Source organism: Anastrepha ludens, chromosome 4 (genome assembly GCF_028408465.1).
Source record: "Anastrepha ludens isolate Willacy chromosome 4, idAnaLude1.1, whole genome shotgun sequence".
Classification (NCBI taxonomy): domain Eukaryota; kingdom Metazoa; phylum Arthropoda; class Insecta; order Diptera; family Tephritidae; genus Anastrepha; species Anastrepha ludens.
Genome location: NC_071500.1, coordinates 21206285 through 21222337, shown reverse-complemented (window position 1 = coordinate 21222337; position 16053 = coordinate 21206285). Strand labels below are relative to the sequence as shown.

Sequence of the window (16053 nt, the reverse complement as noted above, 5' to 3'; positions counted from 1 at the left end):
ACCAACAAAAACTTGTTTATACACCACGAAATATGATATTTGCGTTCACGAAAAGAACATCCGCTGCTTTTTTGTTTATATGCGGCAACACTTTCATTGTTTCACCACGGTATGTTTGACTAGTCACATTAGACAAATGGGTTGTCGCAACGGATGCAAAGCATTGTGACAGCCCTATAAGGCATAGCAAGTCACTTCCTGCTGACTTCTTTACATATTACACATGTGTTCGCTTAGCAAGGGTTAAAATATGTAAGCGGGTAGGCTGGCAACACCACTCCCACCATATGACACTGGCGATATATCATAAATGACTTATGTATCTACAAATTTGTTTTTATGTTGTAATTTGGATTGATGACGATTGGAGCTAAATTTTTAAGTCGAGAAATTCGGTGCTATTTTTTTATACTAAGCAACAAACATAAGGTAACAAGTGTTTTAGTGTTGTAAATTTAAATGACAAGGGATTTAGCTACGGCAAGCGGGTTTCAATAGTTGCTTAGTGAGGCAATAGTTTTTTTTGTGATGGGTGCTTGAAGATTATATTAAGATATGATATGCATTAAGTAGGTAAGTAGAAAAACGGCATAGGTTATTGCATTCCTTTTTAATTTGTTTTGTTTTTAAATATTACATTTGTGCATATATCATTTAGGAATCAATAGTGAATATCAAACTTCTTTAAACTATTTGCTCATGTTTGAGAATTTATGCCAAGTACGTATGGCACACACATTTCTATTTTTATATCTGAGAAGTTGCAAAAACCTTGCCGGTTTTTCGTTCATATTGGATAAATAGTGACAATAATGAATACCAACAAATTTAAAAAATATTACTAATAGGTAGTGTGTGACTACTACGCAATTGCTTGGCCGTATACACTTACCTACATACACCTGTGTTCAAAATAATGGGAGCGCGATGAATAACCAAATTTTAGCTATTCTTTTTGAATTTAATTTATTTTTATTTTATAAATGTATATTCTACAACAAAAACTAAGCTCCGAACTTTTCACAAAATTCACAAAAATTACGCAAATTAAAAAAAGTTCATAAAAATGTTCAGCTTTTAATCAGATTCTTCAGAAAACTTGAAGTTATGGGGTTTTGTAGTTCATTTAATTTTAGTAGAATAAATTATATGTTTGAAGTTGCTTAAAAACCGCGTTGATTTTAGCAAAGTTGTTTGCATACGATGCTGAAGATTTTCTTCCGTATAAAGTATATGTTCGAAAGTCTTCTATGGAAGAAAATCCTCAAAAAGTTGCCAAAATGCAACGAGAATTTTCAACCTCTTGACACTTGCACTTCTTTAATAAAAACATAACAAAAAATTATATACAATAAATAATTATTAAAATTTGTTTATTGCTCACGCTCCTTATATTTTAAACGCAGGTGTAAATCTGATTCTCTCTTGTGCTTTTTGGACTATAATTTCATAAGTTAATCGTTAAATACATATGTAGGTTAAAATGTCGTTTAAAGACCCCATTTTCACTGCTTAATAAAGCATTCAGAAAAGTAAATAAACAATTGAAAGCGTAGATTAAAAAATTGTTATCAAATAGAAATGAATAAACCGAAAGCGCACTCGTAAACGAAATATATTTTTAGCTTTGGCTCAAATTCATTCACAAATGAAATTAAACAAATAGTAGTGAAAAATATAAAGGTATGTTGTTATGTACATAGATAAATTCTTTATGAGCTTTGCACTTCGACCTCTTGATCTTTTGTGCCCGTTTTATGTACATACTTGCGAAATGTAACATTTCAATTTATACGAATTCAAATAAACTCAGACGGGCCTGTGCGTGTACAATATAGAAATTGGAAGATAATTAATATAAAATTCTCACAGAATTGTAAGTATTCATAATAGTAATTTGCATCTTCTAATTCGGTGTTCATTACATTATTTGTCAAATTTAAAATTTTTGGTACTAATTTTACCTGTTTATAGGCACGCAATTTAATCGTTGTGCAAAAGCCATGTGAGAAGCCTTTCTCATTATACCAAACGAAATTTGCTTTGTAATTCATCCATTAGTATTGTGCTAATATGTTAATTATTTAAGTTTAAATTTGCACTTTTTCGTTTGTAAAAAATAATTACTTAATGTCTGTTAGCTAAAGATTGCCCTAAAATTTCTTTGGTTATAAATAACTTAAAATGTATGTATGTATGGGCATGTGCTGGAAAATTCGGAAATTGCAAATCACACGAATTAGTTTGAGGTGTGATGAAGTTTATGTGATTTGAATGAAGTTCGAAGTTAAATCCGAGACAATTGATTGTGAAAAAACCAACAATTTCTATTTAATATTGATTTAAAGATTTGCGTTAAATGGAGCGTTTTTGTATTTTTTTATTGCTCATTTAATACTGTGATCGGCGTATCCAAATGAATTGGTGCGTGACTGCCATTCGGAAGAGCACAGGTTCGAAATCCTGGTAACGAAGCACCAATTGATAGAAAGTTTTTTATAATAGCAGTTGCGGTCGTATTTCTGCTCATAAAAAACCATTTGCCGTTCGGAGGCGGTGTAAAACTGTATGCCAGTCCATCCGTAGGAGGAGGTGGACAGAGCACCCCAAAAAGGGTGTTTAATCAGGTGACAATTAGGAAAGGTGTTTGTTCTAAATTCAATCCTTTATCACTTGAGCTCAACAGCTCAACCAATTTTCAAAACTCAAAAACCAAGGTAAAGTATTCAATTCAGTATTTTATTATTATATAAAAAAGAAAATAATATAATATTTAAATTATTTGAAAGTTTTCCAGTAAACAAAACAATACCAATTTTATAACTCAAACACAAAGTAGAGCAGTAATGAAAAAATAGTAATAAAGGAAAATTTACTAATATTTTGGGCAGTATCCCATAACGCTAGTAGACGTCGTTGACATATCTTGCGATATTTGCCGATATCTATTCAACGGCTGATTTTAGGTAATTTTTATCACTAATTTGCAGCTTGCGTGATTATCTTTCAATGTGGGCCCGCAAGTGCCCAATGGTATTGCGATCTACGCTCTGAGGAGGATGTGGCAATACTTTTTTTACATTGTAAAGCAACCATTCCTTTACCATCAGGGCAATATGCCTTGGATCGTTGTTGGTAAGGGTGCGAGCAGAGTGAGCGCTGATGCCGAGCGGAGCCGAGCCGAGCTTATTGACGCTTATTTTCATGCGAGAAGAAAATTTGTATATAACACAGTGAATGCGAGAATCAGCGCTGAAATTCTGTTTATTCCATGTGTTTTGCTCTTATGTCATTTAATTTTGTTGTTCATTTGTGTTTATAAAATTGCTGTACACGGTAATGGATTCATCTGATGACGAGTATTTTGCTTCTCCTAGTGTGATTAATGCAATTATTAACACAAAAGAGTTTGGAAAACATCCAATTATACTAAAAAGGAATGAATTTGGTGTATTTCATCATTTATATAATGATTTAAGAAAATATCCAGCTAAATTTCAACAAAATACCCGAATGAAAATTGAAACATTTGATTACATTCTGGACAAGATAGGTGTGAAACTAAACAAAAACTGGACAAATTTTATTAAGGTGCCAGTAACTTCTTGCGAAAGATTGATAGTGACTCTGAGGTAATGTTTTTTTGGTCCCACAAAGCAGGCCGGAAAAAATTTCACTTATTATTTGATCGATATCCATTTTTGTTTATTTTTAAACCATTAAAAAACACACCTGCACTCTAAAAAGTAAACATCAACAATGCAAAAAAGCGCGCAAAACGCTTTGAAACTGTTTTCTCGCACTCATCGGCTTTGCTCTCTGCTCTTGTCGGCGTTCACTGTGTTATACACAAGCTTATTTGTATTGACTTGTATGTAATCAGTTTTATCGCACTGACAATCTCGGCTCGGCTTTCAGCGCTCACTCTGGTCGCACCCTAACTGTAACTTTTCGACAATTTTGGAAATGTGCTACTTCAATATTTCAAGATAATTTATTTTAGTCATTGTGCCTTCAATAAAACAAATCGAGCCCGCTCAATTTGCCGTCATTGCTCCCCAAATCATAACATGCACGCTACCATGTTTCACAGTACCAACCACATTAGACAGATTTAGCGCTGTACCTTCCCTTCTCCAGTCAAAACTGTGGCCATTCGATCCAAATATGTTTAATTTCGAATCGTTAAAAAATTATTTGGATTTCTAACGTATTCTTTAGCATAGTTCAACCTTTTACTCACATTAATCCTCAAAAGAAGGGGATTTTTCTAAGAGTGTACGCTTTGTACAGGTTACTGGGCAGAAAATGCCTGATTGTTTGTGGGTGCACGTCCACAATTGACAAATTTTTTAGTGATTTGGCAAGATTAACTGCTGAAATTTTAATAACAAAAGAAAAAGTACGCATATTGAAAGTTAATAATGAAATATATTCAACGCAAATTATTTCTTAAAAATCTGTAAATAATTTCTTCATTTATATAAATTTGAATGTTTTGAATATTGGGTTTTCCAGTCTCCTTTTGTATATCACTGCAATATATCTTCTTCTTCATTGGCGCTATAACCGCTTACGCGATTTTGGCCGAGATTAACAAAGCGCGCCAGTCGTTTCTTTCTAGTGCTAACCGGCGCCAATTGGACACACCAAGTGAAGCCAAGTCCTTCTCCACCTGATCTTTCCAACGCACAGGAGGCCTTCCTCTTCCTCTGCTACAACCAGCTGGTACCGCATCGAATACTTTCAAAGCCGGAGCGTTTGTATTCATTCGGACGACATGACCCAGCCAACGTAGCCGCTGGATCTTTATTCGCTGCGCTATGTCTATGTCGTCGTAAAGCTCATACAGCTCATCGTTCCATCGTCTGCGATATTCGCCATTGCCAACGTGCAAAGGTCCAAAAATCTTACGCAGAATCTTTCTCTCGAACACTCCAAGCGTCGCTTCATCGGATGTTGTCATCGTCCAAGCTTCTGCGCCATACGTTAGGACGGGCATGATGAGAGTCTTGTAGAGTGTTAGTTTTGTTCGTCGAGAGAGGACTTTACTGCTCAGTTGCCTACTTAGTCCAAAGTAGCACTTGTTGGCAAGAGAGATTCTACGTTGCATTTCAAGGCTGACATTGTTATCGGTGTTAATGCCGGTTCCTAAATAGACGAAGTCTTTTACAACCTCGAAATTATAACTGTCTACAGTGACGTGGGTGCTGATACGCGAGTACGCCGACTGTTTGTTTGAAGACAGGAGGTACTTCGTTTTGTCCTCGTTCACCACCAGACCCATTCGCTTTGCCTCTTTATCCAGTTTGGAGAAGGCAGAACTAACAGCGCGGTTGTTAAGGCCGATGATGTCAATATCATCGGCATACGCGAGCAATTGTACGCTCTTATAAAAAATTGTGCCTGAGCGATTAGGTTCTGCGGCTCGTACGATGCTCTCCAACATCAGGTTAAAGAAGTCATACGACAGCGAGTCACCCTGTCTGAAACCTCGTTTGGTATCAAAGGGCTCGGAGAGGTCCTTCCCAATTCTGACGGCGCTGCTGGTGTTGAGCAACGTCATCTTACATAGCCGTATTAGTTTTGCGGGGATACCAAATTCAGACATCGCGGCATACATCCTTTCCGTACTGTCGAATGCAGCTTTGAAGTCGACGAAAAGATGGTGTGTGTCGATTCTCCTTTCATGGGTCTTTTCCAAGATTTGGCGTATTGAGAATATTTGGTCGATGGTAGACTTTCCAGGTCTGAAGCCACACTGATAAGGTCCAATCAGTTGGTTGACGGTGGGCTTCAGCCTTTCACACAATACGCTCGCTAGAACCTTGTAGGCGATATTTAGAAGACTAATCCCGCGGTAATTGGCACAAATTCCAGGATCACCCTTCTTATGGATTGGGCAGAGCACACTTAAAATCCAATCGGCAGGCATGCTTTCATCCGACCATATTTTGCATAGAAGCTGATGCATGCACCTTACCAGCTCCTCGCCGCCATGTTTGAATAGCTCACCCGGCAGTCTGTCGGCGCCCGCGGCTTTGTTGTTCTTTAGCCGCGTAATCGCTATTCTCACCTCGTCATGATCGGGTAGCGGAACGACAATTCCGTCGTCAACGATTGGGGTATCGGGATCTTCACTTTCTCGGTGACATGCGCAGCTGTCACTGTTTAATAGGTTCGAGAAGTGTTCCCTCCATAATTTAAGATTGCTCTGTACGTCAGTCACCAGATCGCCGTCTTTGTTCTTACAGGAAAAGTCTTAAAACCTTCTGTAAGCCGCCGAACTTTCTGGTAGAATTTTCGGGCGTTGTTCCTGTTGGCCAGCATCTCAAGCTCTTCGCACTCACGTATTTCGGCCTCTCGTTTCTTCATTCGGATAATACGTCTCTCTTCCTTTTTCAGCTCTCTGTAGCGATCCCACATGGCTCGCGTTGCGCCCGATCGCAGCGTGGCTCTATAGGCGGCATCCTTTCTTTCTGCGGCAGCATGACATTCCTCGTCGTACCAATTGTTTTTTCGGGCTCGCCGGAATCCGATTTCTTCTTCGGCGGCGGTACGTAGAGCACGAGAAATGTTGCTCCATTGTTCGTGGATGCCGGTTTGTTGGGCAGTACTCTCTGAGAGCAGGAGTGAGAGTCGAGTGACGCATCTTCTGGCTGTCTGTTGTGATTGCAGCTTTTCGATGTCGAACATTCTTTGCGTAGGTAGATGCAGATGCAGAGGCGTGTGCGCAGTTTGGCTGCAACAAGGTAGTGATCCGAGTCGATTTTGGGTCCTCGGATCGTACGTACATCTAATACACTAGAAGCGTGTCTTCCATCTATCACAACATAATCGATCTGGTTTCGCGTTTTTCGATCAGGAGACAGCCAGGTGGCTTGGTGAATCTTCTTATGCTGGAATCTGGTGCTGCAGACTACCATGTTTCGGGCCCCGGCGAAGTCGATCAGCCTCTGTCCGTTACCGGATGTTTCGTTGTGCAGGCTGAATTTTCCGACTGTGGGACCAAAAATTCCCTCCTGGCGTTAAAGTCGCCAAGCACGATTTTTATGTCGTGGCGGGGGCAGCGCTCATAGGAGCGTTCCAGGCGCTCATAGAAAGAATCTTTGGTCGCATCGTCCTTCTCTTCCGTCGGGGCGTGGGCGCAAATTAGCGATATGTTAAAAAAACGGGCTTTGATGCGGATTGTTGCGAGACGCTCGTCCACCGGAGTGAAGTACTTGGCGACGAAGTTTCTCTCCCACAACAAATCCGACACGGAATTTGCGCTCCTTTACATGGCAGCTGTAGTAGACGTCGCAAGGTCCTATGGTTTTCTTTCCTTGCCCCGTCCATCGCATCTCTTGGATGGCAGTGATGTCAGCCTTTACTCTCGCAAGGACATCAACCAGCCGGGCAGAGGCACCTTCCCCATTAAGGGACCGCACATTCCAGGTGCATGCCCTCAAATCATAGTCCTTAGTTCGTTTGCAGGGGTCGTCATCAGTATAGGGAGGTCTCATCCGAGGCTTTTTCAAACTTTTCATTGGGGGGGATTTTTAAGTGGCGGGTCCCAAACCCAGCGCACAACCAGCTATCCTGGAATGCTTCGCCTTCTCACGTTAGCTCACTCCCGAACGGGTGTTCGGAAGCTACCCAGAGGATACGTGGGCTAATCCCGGCCGTTGTGAGCTGCTTGAACCATATGCAGAAGAATCGTCCTGGCCATTCCCAAGGGAATGGCGATCAGTAACTTTCCCCACTTGCGTGGACTTCTACACATGGAACCATCCTCCTATATATAATAATAATAATATACAATACATATATATACAAAAGCTGAATTTTCAATATTAACAAAATATTGTCGCCAGCAAGAAATAACAAAAAAGTTAACGAACGAAAAATGTGACATCACTTGGAAAAACCGGTAGAAAAAGACATATCAGCAGAGTTTGTTTATAACTTTGTGTTGCCCAAAAAAATTATCATAAATATGCATTACTCCGGTTTTTTATTGCTAAATTTTCGATTTTATCGATTCTGATAAATGTACGTTTATGGTTGCATTAAGAGCTAAATGCACATTTAGCGTTCAGCCTGAATCTAATGGGCCTTATACCGGTTGATTTTATTGTAGTTGCTATGTTCCCACGACACGTAATTCGCTATCTCATTCGTTGTTCATTTACCACCTCATTCGTATGTAATTCGGTCTCAATTACCTTGTGAATTATCAAAAAACCGTTTTGCCTTCCCTATTTGTTTGTCATAAATTTATAGAAATTAGGTGCCAAACTAAAACGAAAGAGTAAATCAAAACAAAATTAGCGAAAGTTGTATAATAACCAGAAAGAACTAAATTTTAAAAATATATATGTATATAAAGCGTTATCCAATAACAGGTGTTATTTTGAATAGCCCGCTTTTTCGATAGATGTCACTTTTGAAGCTGTCATTTTTTGATATTTGACAAGTAGAAACTACGCCATTAATAAAAATGGAACTATGCTTAAACAACGCATTGAAATTATAAAAATGGTGAAAATTTAGCAGAGACGGTTCGTAAAACTCGAACATATTTGAGTCAACGTGAAGCACCTTGTCGGACCGCAATACAAAAATTGGTGAAAAAATTCGAGCTGTTGGAACAAGTTAGTGATGTGATGAATAAAACCCGTGCACGTCGCTCAAGAACAGCCGAAAATATTGCTGTTGTAGCCGAAAGTGTTGAAGAAAACCCAGGTTTGTCCATTCTTCGTCGTTCTTTGGAATTAGGCATTCCACAAACGTCGTTACACCGTATTTTGCATAAAGATTTGGGTCTTAAGGCTTATAAAGTCCAAAAACTCTAGCTGGCCGATTATCAACAGCGTCGTGTCTTTGCTGATTGGGACGTTGAAATGCATGAAAATGATCCGGAATTCTATCGAAAAATCATCTTGAGTGATGAGGCCCATTTCCCCCTCGGTGGCTTCGTCAACAAGCAAAATTGTCGGATCTGAGGCTCAGAAAATTCAAGAGTTATTGTTGAAAAGCCTCTCTATCCTCAAAGCGCGACTGTTTGGTGCGGTTTACCTATGGTTCGGTGGAGTCATTGGACCTTCCTTTTTCGAAAATGAAGCTGGAGCAACAGTTACGGTGAATGGATTGCGGTATCGAGAGATGATTAACGCTGTTTTATGACCGGAATTGGATGGTATTGATCTGGACAACGTTTATTTTCAACAAGTCGGCGCTACATGCCGCACAAGCAACGAAACCATTGATCTTTTATCAAAACAACACCTCTTATTGGAAAACCCTTTATAATTGGCGCTTACAACCTTATTGGGTGTTTGACAAGCTCCTCCTCCTATTTGTGACGTGTATCGTAATGTTGTTCCACAAATGGATGAACCTACAGTTTTAAGCCGACTCCGAACGCCAGATATTTTTTATGAGGAGCTTTTTCATGGCAAAAATACACTCGGAAGTTTGCGATTGTCTGCCGAGGAGCGACCGCAATTAGAAAAAAAATTTTCTTCATTTTGGTGTTTCACTGAGATTCAAACCTACGTTCTCCGTTTTTTCGAATGGTAGTCACGCACCAATCATTCGGCTACGGTACGCGAATAATAATAATAGAAGCCGAAAAAACGATATTGTGAAAAAATTATTATGTTATTCTTCAACTACTCTGCTATTTCTAATAGTATGTGGCTCTTTTTACAGCAGCCACGTAAACTATTTCATTGATCTTCTCGCCCCATATTTCTATTTCTCTTTCGCGAGGTTGCTGCCACTTGCCAGCATCTTTTCTTATTGCTGGAAAATGTAAGGAATAAATTAAGTTAAATTTTAGCTTTGCATTTCTTTTTTCTCTATTACTGATATTCACAACGAATAATAACACTGGTCGACAAAAAATGATTATTTTTCTGATTCAAGCATCGGACCCGGCCTATCTTATAGATTTTTCATCGCTGAATACGAATCTGACCTTAAAAAGTTTCCATCACGTCAAGATTTTGAAAAAAATTAGTTCAAAAAGTCAAAAAAACGTGTTTTTGACCATTTTTGACCAAATGTAGTGGATAAACCTGAGGTGATGGAAGCTTCTACCTAGCCTTAAACTGAAGCCTGAACCTTCAGTTATAAGATCCAAATCGAAAATACCCTGAATCAATTGTAAATTTTGATGTAGCACAATTTTTTTAACTGCTCGCGCACGATTTTCATAGGTGCAGCCATGCAGGCTAGTTAGCCTTATCAAAGCCTGAAATTAGTGCTTATTGAAGCGAATGAGAGTTTTAATAGAATTTATCGTTCTTGTGGTTGTAGTAGCAGCTTACTAAATCCTGTCAGTGCCATGTATACTATCGGCCGTCTTCGTCTAGCTCGTCTGACGGTAGGCCCAGAAAACTTGCTGTTTCGATAAGTTGAGTCTAGAGGCAAAAGGGGAAATCCTCTTAGAAAGCAAAAAATCATGTCCAGGGAAATTAATGTTTCTACCAGATCCATTTCAAGACTAATTAGGGATAATCTCCATATGAAAGTCTTCCGTCGCTCAACTGGTTATCCTTTGACAAAGCGCTTGAGGAAAATTAGACTCGACAGATGAAAACAGCTTCTTCGGTGGCACGCGGTCAACGGCCAACAAAATATTCCCTTTCACAGATGAGAAAATGTTCACTATTGAATAAGTTTTTAATAAGCAAAACGACCAAATCGATATTAAAACTTCTAAAGACGCAAAAAATGTTGTTCCAAGTGTTCAGTGTGGCCACCATCAAACCGCCGTAATGGTTTGGTCAGAAGTGTCCTGTAAAGGCCTTCATGTCTTCATTTCTGCGAGAAAGAGGCTAAGACCTGGGCATGGAATATATCTCAGAAGGTGTGGTGCAGCAGTTGAGCAGTACTCGTTTCAATGGAGAGCGTTGGATCTTCCAGCCAGATGCGGACTTTTATAGCCCAAAGAGTAAAAACAACACAGAAATTTGGAGAGTCTTAAAAAATCTCAGACATCGAGATAAAGGATCTGCTATTATACTTGGACCTCGCTAAATGAATCTGACTTGAAAAAAAAAAACAAAAAAAATACATCATCACAAGAGACAGTGGTAGTAAAACGGTACTGGTCACTAATTAGGAGTATTTCAGTGGAAATATTCAACCACTTCAACAACAACAACAACATAAACAATCTTTGGTTCGAGCAGCGATGTCAATATTCAGGGTGCGTGTCACAAAAGCTGAATGGCCTAATCGTTTGAAGGCTTTTGTAAAAGCAAATGGTGAACATTTCGCATGAAAATTAAAATTTTGTTTTTAATATTTACATGTTTAAATAAAACTAACTTTATTAAAGAAAGTATGACAATTTCATATTTATAAAGGACTTAACTTGTAACAGAACTTATGGCAGGACATAGTAAATTGTCGATTACATATTTTTGTCAAATAGGGTTTTATTTTGATAGCAGTTTAGACTTTGCTTATCTAAATTAATAATGAATAGCTCTAATCATAATTTTTATTTAACGATTATTAATTATGTGAGATGGTGCGCGGCGGCATCACAGAGTTCACATTATTCGCCTATCAACATACGCGATGCACACATACATATATATGCATCTATATAGTATTAGTACCTACATATGTTTTATAACCACTTTTATTGCCTTAAATGTTTCTGTCGTTTAAAATGACTTTCTGGACTTTCTCTATGCAAGCGATATCTTTTAGATTTCTTGCTGGCTTCTTCAGTATTAATAACTTTTAGCTATAATTTTGCTTGGATACCTTTAATGAATAGCTATACGGCGTAAACTTCAGTACTTTTGTTTAAATTGTGGCGATCGGTGGTGTAATAATCGCTAATTAGTATTATTGAAATTTTACAAAAACTACGGTGGGTCTGAGAGAGAAGCTGTGTTTTATGTCTCTTTCTCGAAAATGTTTGATAAAATTACATTTACTTTTGCGCACATCTTCTTAATAATTATAAATATATTATATTTCCTTTAAATATTTTGCAGAAACTAGGTTTGAATAAGCGCCTTCACCAGCATTACATAAATCATGTCTTCACTTGCGGCGCTTAAAAGGTTAAGACTGATACACTTATGCATTGCCATAACTTTCTTTATATCTGGTCTGGTGATAAATCTAGTGCAGTTAATATTGCATGTGGGCTTGAAACCTTTCAATGTCGTGCTATTCAGACGCATCATGTATTACCTCTGCTATTCGCTGAACTCCCGTAAGTGCTTACGCAATATCTAACTACCTTACGAGTCACAAAAAATAGTTCCATCATTAAACTTACTTTTTCATTAGAGCTACTCTTTGTTGCTGAATGGTATTCGAATAGTAAATTAGATATTTACATGGATCCATATGACTTTAAGAAGTATAGTGGGAAGGAGCATACCATGCTTATAATGAATCATACATATGAAATTGACTGGCTGGCCGGTTGGATGTTTACAGAAAAGAATGGTGTTTTGGGCAACTGCAAGGCTTATGCCAAGAAAGCCATTGCATATGTGCCTGCAATTGGTTGGGCTTGGTATTTCGCGGAATTTGTCTTTTTGGAGCGTTCGTTCGACAAGGATAAAGAGATAATTGCACGCCAGCTGAAAGAAGTGTTTGCCTATCCAGATCCTGTGTGGTTGCTGTTGAATGCTGAGGGCACTAGATTTACGCAGAAGAAGCACGAAGCTTCTGTTAAGTTCGCGCAAGAGCGTGGCATGCCTTTGTTGAAACACCACTTAATACCGCGCACAAAGGGTTTCACTGCAAGCTTGCCTACCTTACGTGGTCGTTGTCCAGCTATTTATGACATTAATTTGGCCTTCAAAAAGGATGCAAAGGTATGTGGATTATTAGAAATAGAAGAGATATAATTAATCTAATTTGTTTTTTAATGTCGTAAATTGTGTAGAATCCACCGACTATTTCCTCTCTACTAAACGGACTGCCGGTAGAAGCTTACATATTCATACGTCGCATTCCACTTGAGGATGTACCTGAAAATGAGGTGGAGGCTGCTGAGTGGCTTCAAAACTTGTTCCGCGAGAAAGATCGCATTATCGATAGCTTCCACACAACAGGCAGCTTCTTTGAAACGTCTGGCTTTAAGGAAGTTCCTGTTATGCGCTTTAAATATCGCCCATATAATATGTTGAATTTCATTCTTTGGGCAGTATTCTCGATATCGTTAATACTCTACTATTTAGTATCTTCATTTTTGTCACAAAACTGGATTGGGCTTTCGATTGCTGTCGGCATACTTTTGGCAAGTAAGTACCGCATGCAATAGATGTAATTGTAAAATATTTTATGGGATTTATTTCTATTCAGTCTACATACTTATGGTGAAATCGATTAATATGTCAAAAATCAGCAAAGCGTCATCATATGGTTCCGAAGCACAAACACATCCAAAGTCCAATTAACTCAAATGTCGAACAAGCACTCGCGTGCACACTCATGCGAGCAAACATTATTACAAATTTTATCAAAATGCACAAACGTACACAAAATGAAACGTACAACCGATAAGATTCTAAGATTGTAACCTTTATATAGGCGTATGTATTTTTACAATATCATGTTCATTGAAAGAACTGAATTGTTACTATTTAAGTGAATAAAACCGAGCAAAGTTCAGATGTATTTGAAAAATGCTAGCAAATATATGTGCATATATTATATAAGAATATACATACAAGATGTCTGTGAACTATAGCAACGTAAGTGGAGGACCCTTTAGAATTTACTTAAATACCTTACATTAATATTTATGTGACCTTTTAAATAGTAACTACATTAGAATATTTCTGACAATGATGAAATAGGAAAAAGTCAGTTGACTATATAAGTTGAATTAAGATTTACTATAACACCGAAAGGAATGTCTTAGAATTTCTTAAACGTTTACCGCTTCGTATATTGAAGCAGAAAATTCCTAGAAGCACAATACAACCACCTACTACAATTTAAGTGTTTTACGACTGTAAACCACCTATTGAATATGGTAATAAGAAAACTTCCAATAAAAATAGTTAACTATTGAGTTAAGTTGTTTGGAAGAGGTAATGGAAGTTAGTGTAAAGAGGCTAGCTGAAAAGTAGATCAATTTGAATTTGATAAATAAATAGAAATATATTTCATACAGATAATTTATAGTTATGGATGTTTGGTATACTTTTTTAACATACTAGTTAATTAACTACAGAGCAACATATTTTTTTTTTTTTTGTTTCTATGGGTTTTCAATCATTTCTACGCAAAATAAAATTCAAATCTCGGTGGAAATGTTTTCCTCTCGTTCCTAATTAATATTATAATATTTCGAAAAAGGGCTTGAAGAAAGAAAGGGATAACTGTTGTTAATCTGTGTGCAACTGTGTTAACGAAAATTAGATATTTAGTAGCAGCCAAAAATAGAGCTTGTTCAAGCACGTAATTAAAGTAGCAGTATCGTGGTCGCTGAAGCCGTACCATTCGGGAGTGCGTAGGTTCGATTCTCCGTGCATGAAACAGCAAAATGATAGAAAAATTTTTTTTCTAATAGCGGTCGCCCCTCGGCAGGTAATAGCAAACCTCTGAGTGTATTTAAGCCATGAAAAAATTCGTCATAAAAATCAAAACCGTTTGCCGTTCGGAGTCGGCTTAAAACTGTCAGTCCCTCTAATTGTAGAACAACATCAAGATGCAAGCCACCAATAAGAGGAGGAGTGAGGCCGGACATATATATATATATTGCAGCACCTGTAAACTTCTGCAACCCTGTTGCAAATGCTAGGCCAATACTTTTCTGATGTTCAGCACTTATTTTCGACAAATAGGGTAAACACACGAGGGTAAACACGTAAATAAAATGTATGGAGTTTCCTATAAATACTTTCCTTGATAAATTTGGTTCATATTTACGATAATTTACAATTAATTTCAATAAAATGACAAAGAAAAAAAACGAAGCAATCATGCAAACAAAATTTTTATGTTACAGATTTAAGAGCCTTTGTGCGCAACAATGACCTAATTTGGGACAGTTAGCATGTTATACTTTCACCGAAGTTGGCAGAATTTCACATCAAACAGGATACTTAAAAAATCGTGTAACACCGTGGTTGTGTTTGCAACTCGAAAGAGCTCATATTAGGTTTGTTCATGTAAAAATTATCCAGTAACTTAATTTCCGAGAATTCTCTCTCAAAGAGAAAAATATCAAAAAAAAAGTACATACACGAAAACCCAGTAACAATTTGCAAGTTTTACGAATAGCTGATTAAATTGTTGGCAACAAAAATCACAAAAATTAAACATTTTTTCACATGAGCTACCTCGTATTAAATAAAAAAAAGCAAATAAAATGCAAAACAACGAGCTTCGGAATGACATGCTTTCATTTTGTCAGATGAAGAACAGTCCATTAGTAATTACAATTCGCAAATTTTAATTCGTGTTTATTTTTACTTTGCTATCAACTGTTTTCCTCGTTTCCCGTTTTCCTGTTTCCTGTTTCTTACAAGTCAAAAATTTATCCAGTAAAAACTTGCAACTTCCCCTCAAAATGAAATAACATTTTGCTCTCTCACTTTCCCCTACTTTGCAAGTTGTTTGGGTACATGAACACTAAAACGTGATAATTTGTAACAATTGTTACCAACTATTTGCTTCATGAACAGACCTTCTATTTTTCATTGACCTCATGTCCCTTGTTTTCCAAAACTGTATTGTTCAAAATAAAATAAATAGTTCAAATCGAAATGTTTCTGGCTAACAAAAAGGAGAATTTGCTTCAAATCTACACTCATTCTAAAAACGGATTTGTATATGTTTGTATATTGCATCTTCCAGAAAGTGTTTTTAGAAACGTGTCGACAGATAATTTTAAATTTAATTTGTGCGTAAAAATGTTGACAAACCACTTTATTGGCATGCCGAATGAATTTTTATAGTGATATATTAGAATTTAAAATATGCAAACACAAATTCTGAATTAATACTGTATTTATTTCTTAAACATTTTCAAATACAAATATAAATAAAAGTTTATTATATTTATATACTGGA

At 37.3% G+C, this 16053-nt stretch overlaps 1 protein-coding gene across 5 annotated transcripts; it reads left to right on the top strand.

Moving 5' to 3' along the window:
* The first annotated feature begins 322 nt into the window (after positions 1–322).
* On the top strand, positions 323–16053 carry LOC128860344 (1-acyl-sn-glycerol-3-phosphate acyltransferase gamma-like). 5 transcript variants are annotated; one of them, XR_008454243.1, is made up of 6 exons: positions 323–429; positions 12006–12229; positions 12307–12842; positions 12914–13271; positions 13333–14484; positions 14549–16053. XR_008454243.1 is itself a non-coding variant. In XM_054097821.1 (5 exons), the coding sequence occupies exons 2-5, from the start codon at positions 12049–12051 to the stop codon at positions 13425–13427; spliced, it is 1170 nt and encodes a 389-aa protein (XP_053953796.1). In that variant the 5' UTR covers positions 323–429; positions 12006–12048; the 3' UTR covers positions 13428–16053. The 5 variants fall into 5 exon arrangements, 3 of the variants coding, with proteins under 3 accessions (XP_053953796.1, XP_053953797.1, XP_053953798.1); XR_008454242.1 differs by having other exon boundaries at positions 13333–14488; XM_054097821.1 differs by having other exon boundaries at positions 13333–16053.